The sequence below is a fragment of the Nicotiana tomentosiformis genome, chromosome 4 (genome assembly GCF_000390325.3).
Source record: "Nicotiana tomentosiformis chromosome 4, ASM39032v3, whole genome shotgun sequence".
Lineage (NCBI taxonomy): Eukaryota > Viridiplantae > Streptophyta > Magnoliopsida > Solanales > Solanaceae > Nicotiana > Nicotiana tomentosiformis.
Genome location: NC_090815.1, coordinates 33,215,217 through 33,222,090, shown reverse-complemented (window position 1 = coordinate 33,222,090; position 6,874 = coordinate 33,215,217). Strand labels below are relative to the sequence as shown.

The window sequence follows — 6,874 nt, the reverse complement described above, 5'->3', positions numbered from 1 at the left end:
CCAGTAGACCTACCGGGCATGCCACACGATAGGGATATTGATTTCGGCATTAATTAGGCACGGGGCATACAACCTATCTCTATTCCTCCATATTGTATGGCTTCGGCGGAGTTGAAGAAATTGAAGGAACAGTTGCAAGAAATGCTGGATAAGGGGTTCATCATACCTAGTGTGTCTCCTTGGGGTGCACCAATGTTGTTTGTTAACTGCCGCACATCGATGATATGTTTATCTAGATTTAGGGAGCCAGGATGTTTTTGAAGGTTGACTTGAGGTCGGGGTATCACCAGTTAAAGATTAGGGCTTCAGACATCCCTAAGGCTGCTTTCCGGACTCATTATGGGCATTATGAGTTTTTGGTGATGTCTTTTGGTTTGACTAATTCCCCAATACTTTTCATGCATTTGATGAACAGTGTGTTCCAATCTTATAAGGATTCCTTTTTCATTATGTTCATCAATGAATCTTGGTGTATTCCCATAGTAGAGAGGAGCACGAGTAGCATTTGAGGATTGTGCTTCAAACTTTGAGGGAGAATAAGCTATATGATATGTTCTCTAAGTGTGAGTCTTGGTTGGACACAGTGGCATTCTTGGGTCATGTGGTATCTAGAGATGGGATTAATGTGGAACCGAAGAAAATTGAGGCAATTCATATTTGGCCTAAACCTTCTACCGCTATAGAGCTAGAGAGCTTTTTGGGTTTGGCTGGTTACTACCGTCGCTTTGTAGAGGGATTTTCATTTATTGCCTCCCCATTGACTAGGTTGACTTAGAAGGGATCTCCTTTTAGGTGGTCGAACGAGTGTCGGGAGAGCTTTCATAAGCTCGAGATAGCTTTGACTATAACTTCAATATTGGTTTTTCCTTCACGATCAGGGTCATATACGGTTTATTTTGATGCTTCGCAGGCTGGCATTGTGTGTGTGTTGATGCAGGATTGTAGGGTGATTGCCTATGCGTCATGCTAGTTGACGCCCTATGAGAAGGACTATCCAGTGCATTATTTGGAGTTAGGAACTATTGTACACGCGTTAAAGATTTAAAGGCATTACTGGTATGGTGTGTCTTCTGAGGTGTATATGGATCATCGAAGTCTTAAACATCTATTCAAGAAAAAGGATGTGAACTTGAGGAAACGAAGGTGGTTAGAGTTATTGATAGAGTATGATATCACTATTCTTTATCATACGAGGAAGACCAATGTGGTAGAAGATGCCTTGAGTAGAAAGACGGAGAGTATGGGGACTTTAGCATTTATTTTAGCAGGGGAGATGCCTTTGGCTATGGATGTTCAGGCTTTAGCCAACATGTTCGTGAGATTTCATATATCAGAGCCTAGTAAAGTCCTTGCTTGTGTTGTAACTCAGTAATCCTTGTTTGAGAGCATTAAGGCTCATCAGTATGATCCACATTTGCTTGACCTTAAGTACACGGTGCATCGAGGTGGTTCTAATGAAGTAAGTATAGATGATGATGGTGTATTGCTGCTTCAAGGCTGGATTTGTGTTCCTAATGTCGATGGGTTGAGAGAGTTGATCTTTGAGGAGGCTCATAGTTTACAATATTCTATTAATCCTAGTGCTGCAAAGATGTATTGTGATTTGAAACGACATTATTGATGGGGGAGGATGAAGAAAGACATTGTTGGATATATTGCTCAGTGTTTGAATTGTCAGCAGCTCAAGTATGAGCACCTGAAACCTGATGGTTTGCTTTAGAAGATTGAGATACCGGAGTGGAAGTGGGAGCACATCACTATGGACTTTGTGGTAGGGTTTTCCATGAACATTGAGGAGATTTGACGTTGTTTGGGTCATTGTAGATGGACCAACCAAGTCTGTGTGTTTTATTCCAATCATAACTTCATACACTTTACAGCAATTGGCTAAGATGTACATCAGGGAGATTGTCCACTTGTATGGTGTGCCTGTGTCTATTATCTCGGATCACGACACTTAGTATACTTTTCATTTCTGGAGAGCGGTTCAACGGGAGTTAGGTATGCAGGTTGAGTTTAGTACTGCATTTCACCCACAGACGGATGGGCAGTCCAAGTAGACCATTCAGATTTTAGAGCATATGTCATAGATTACAGCGGCCAATAGGATCAGTTTCTTCCATTAGCAGATTTTTCATACAATAAAAGCTACCAATCGAGTATCTAGATGTCTCCGTATGAGGACCTATATGAAAAGCGATGTCGTTCTCCAGTTGGTTGGTTTGATCCAGCTAGGGCTAGGTTGTTGGGCACATATTTGGTTTGATATCCCATGTATGATTCTAAACATGTTTGAGGACAGATGTTTGTTTAAGTGGGGGAAATGCAAGAGGTGGAGAATGTAATGACCCAGCTGGGCATTTTATTTATTTCAGCCCCATTCCCTTATTTGATGCTCCCTGTGTGTATTTGTTTTATGTGACTTGCAGGGATGATTGGTTTGGGTTTGGGAAGGTTTTGGAGTGAATTAGAATACTTACTTCCTCGGAATGGAGTTTTGATGGTTCCAAGAGGTTCGTTTGGTGATTTTGCACTTGAAGGTTCCTAGATTTATTTGGCTTTAATTGTCGAATGTTTGAAATTTGAAGGTTTGTAATTTTCATAGGTTTATTGGGGAGTTGACTTTGATGTTATCGGATTTGGATTGTTATTTCGGGACTTGGAATAGGTTTGTTATGTCATTTGGGACTTGTGTGCAAAATTTGGTTGCCTTCCAAGTTGGTTTGATAGGAATCAGACGTTTGGTTAGAAGTTTAGATGCTTACGAACATAAGAGAAGTTCAATTTATGGTTTGATCATCGATTTGTAGATATGTTGACCTTGCATATGTTAGGAGGCTTTGGATGGGTCGGGGTAGTAATTACCGACTTGTTGGTATGATTGGATGGGGTCCCGGGTAGGTCGGGTGAGTTTCGGACCACCCGAAGATTGGTTTAATTACTGATGAATACCGGTGTCTAGTGTGCTTCCTAATCGTGGAGCATGTCTCACGATCGCGAAGGCTTATTTTAGGCAACATTGTTATTCTTCTTCACGTTCATGAACTGGGTGTCGTGTTCGCGCAGTGTTGGGGCCATTTGTCTTTGCGTTTATCGGCGAAGGGCTCACGTTCGCGTAGGCTTTGGTTTCCTGTGCATCTCATTCGTTAGAGTTTGACCGTGTTCGCAAAGGGTTAACTAGAGGTTGAGGATTTTTGTGCTTCGAGAACATGAGGTTGTGGCCACGTTCGTGAAGGTTATCAATGGGAAGACTTTTAAGAGTTCTAATTTCGGGAACCCATTATTTCATATTTTGATCCCTAAACTTGAATATGAGAGATTTTAGAAGAAAGTTTTTAAATAAGGCATGAAGGTGAGTGATTTCTACTTAATTTTAACATTTCATATTGTTTCCTGATTGATTATTACATATAGATTATGGGCTTTGAAAGACAAATTTGGGAATTTTGACTATGATCTTTGGAGAGTGAAAAGTGGAGATTTGAACCCCTATTCGGAGTCGGATTTGGATGAAACATGTATATTTGGACTCATCTTCGAATGGATAGTCGAAATTTGTGACTTTTCTAGGATTCCGGAAAGTGAGCTTGGGTTGAATTTTTGGTTGACGTTTTGCAATTTGATAATGATTGGAGCGTTATTACTTGGAATCGATTCCTATAGCATGGTTATACGTTATTGATTTGTTTTTCGCTAGATTTGACCTGTACGGAGGCCGATTCAAGAAGCAAGAGAGTTTTGAGGTATTAATTCTTGCTCTTTGAGGTCAGTATCTTGCTTAGTCTTAGTTTGAGGGTATTTTCCCTGTAGTTTACGATGCTTGCTTTGTGTTGGGAGTAACAGACATATTTGGTGACGAGAGTATATGCATATACCATGGTTATTCATTATTCGGGTAGACTTTAGGATGTTATGTGCCTTATTTCCTAACATTCCTTCATGTTACAGTGTTCTCTGTACTTTTGTGACTACCTGAACGATTATTCATGCTAGAAATCATGTCTAGGTGCTTATCCGTTTGAGACATGATAGGGCTATTTTGCCTTAATTTTAGTCATATTTTCTTCAGTCATAATAGTATACCAGAGTGTTATATCACCTTCTCTATATACTTAATACATGTTATCTCACATGTTGTTAGTGTCGTTACTAGTGTGATACAGGTTTGAGTGATTTGTGGCACGTTGGTATAATTTTTGCGGTATATTGATTTGCTATACTTTGAGATGTTGGCATATTGTGATTTGTGTTTATTAATGACTAAATTGAGGCCATAGAGCCACGTTAATATTGATATTGAGGTGACACGTACGCCAAACCCCCTATTGGGCTGAGTGTTATTGATATTGAGGTGATGCGTGCACGAGGCCATTTGGGCTGAGTTATGATGATTGTTGACTTTCGATCCAATCAGTGCTTGGCAATTTTTTATTCCGGAGTTAGGTGATAACTCATGTTACTTTGGGCCCTATGAGTGCAGGCACCTGGTATGTGCTTAGTGAGGGGCTTTATGTAGGCACTCGTATAGTGCTGAGATTTTGCTTACTTGATGATTTAATTGTAAAATCATTGATTTTGGCATTGATACTTGTCATGAAAGCATAGAAATGTATCTTCATTGGTACATTATATTGTGAAATTGATGCCTTAATTCATTTTATTGGAAAGCATGCCTATCTTCCTGTTGAAGTGATTAAGTTGAACTTGCTATTCTTGAGTTGCTATTCTTTTTGCTATTATTATTTTTTTGTTAATGTTATTGTTGGTGGTTGAAAGTTAGTAGCAGACTTTTCCAATCTCGTCATTGTCTTCAATCCAAGATTAATGTTGCTACTTAAAATGTAGATGAGGTTGGTTGTGTTCATACTACAATCTACACTTTATGTGCATATCCAAGTGTTGTTGGTAGAGCTGATTGCTATGGAGTTGCACCGATACCTATTGCTGATTTAAATGTAGCACTAGTTTTTCCATTTGCAGGCCTTGTAGTCCCTTCCCTTACTTTTGTTATTATTGTTTATGTACTTCAGACATCATGTATCGTTATCAGACCATTGTACTTATTTATTTTATAGAGATCAAGTACTCGTTGACACCGGATTTTGGGATAGTATTTTAGTTGTATTTCTATTTGGTTTCTGTTATTTAACTTATTCTACTTTAGATACCATTTCCTTACTACTATTGAAGTTTATTTTTGTATATTAAATGTTGGCTTGCCGAGCAAGCAGTGTTAGGCATCGTCACGCCTTCGGTAGGATTTGGGGTTGTGACAGTGCGCTAACATGGCTCTCGAACAACCATGAGCTTTGGTGGGTTCTCCACCTCTATCCTGGGCCCTGACTCTCTTGGTTCTGCTCCGAGGCTCTGGCTCTCTGTCAATCGCTGCCACTGTTGCACGCATTCTCACCATATGTGAGAGAATATAAGGGAGATATTTAAACTAGCGACAAAATGAACCGCACGATAAGGAGTGAAGAAATGGAACTTTCCTAAAGACATATAGCCTCTCAAAGATAAGTACAGACGTCTCTACACCGATCAACAAGACTCTACAAGGACTGCTCATGACTCATGAGACCTTTTAAACCTAGCGCTCTGATACCAGCCTGTCATGACTCAACATCTCATAGACCATAATGCCATCTAACCTCCACTTACTAGGCAAGACAACATTATGTATTAATTATCAAAATAGATTATAAATCCTTTATTAACTATACAATGCTAATTTAAAGTGAAATAAATCTCAATGTATCATAATCGACAGAATAAAGAAAAACAATATCTGATAAAATAACTCCCAAAACTCGGTGTCACTGAGTATATGAGCTTTATTATTAACATAACTATAAATTTGATAAATAAATACAATATTGTCTGAAATGAAGTAAAATACAAAAATAAAGAAGAAGTGACTTCAAGGTCTTGCGAACGATCATGCAACACTACCTCGAGTCTCCTAATAAAGCTATTGGGCACCTTCCTAGTCTCCACTAATACTGATGCATGAATCTACACATATGGTACAGAAGTGTAGTATGAGTACAACGGGCCACATGTACTTAGTAGGTATCAGGTCTAACCTCGAAAAAGTAGTGGCGAGGGATCGACAATAAATACTTACTCTCATAATCAATAAAAATAACAGGAATTAAAAAAGGAAATACTCGTGTCACGACCTAAAATCCACTGTAGGCCATGATGGTGCCCAACGTCGCCGTTAGGCAAGCCAACGGTTATCTATCAACTTAATTTTTCATTTTTTTTAATTTTATAAAATGATAAGCATTATTAAGTAAAGGATTCAATACGTTTATAAATCATGAATACTTAAAATATTAGTAAGATATAAAATAAAAGATGATAATATTAAGACGAACCATAACAATCACTAGAGTATCCCCAAAATCCGGTGTCACACGTGCATGAGCATTTACTAAGGAGTACTATAATAATACAACATCTATCCGAAATGTAAATAAGACAGGATAGAGTAAATAGTACGATGGAGACTATTTGGGTTGCGATACGTAGCCTGGAATGCAGCTCACCAAAAGTCTCCTCAGCAACTGCGCTTACGCGCCACCAAATGAACATGTTAGATCCTGCACATTTAGTGCAGAAGTGTAGCATGAGTACGTAAATCAACTCATACCCAATAAGTATCTAGCCTAAACCCGAAGAAGTAGTGACGAGGGGTCGACATCGACACTTACTAGAGGTCCAATAAAGCAGTATGATAATTCATAAATGGATATGAAGCACAACAGTAATAATGGGGTAAGACTGTAATTTACATAATCTTCCAAAAACAAATTTAAGATATAAATTTCTTAATATCATATTCTATCTCAACAGCTCAGATATATCA

At 38.7% G+C, this 6,874-nt stretch overlaps 1 protein-coding gene across 1 annotated transcript; it reads left to right on the top strand.

Annotated features, from left to right (window-relative positions):
• Positions 1-1,081: 1,081 nt before the first annotated feature.
• LOC138909478 (uncharacterized) lies at positions 1,082-2,466 on the top strand. Its single transcript, XM_070200677.1, has 3 exons — positions 1,082-1,315; positions 1,394-1,593; positions 2,430-2,466. Exons 1-3 carry the CDS (start codon positions 1,082-1,084, stop codon positions 2,464-2,466), a joined length of 471 nt encoding a protein of 156 aa, XP_070056778.1.
• The last annotated feature ends 4,408 nt before the right edge of the window (positions 2,467-6,874 follow it).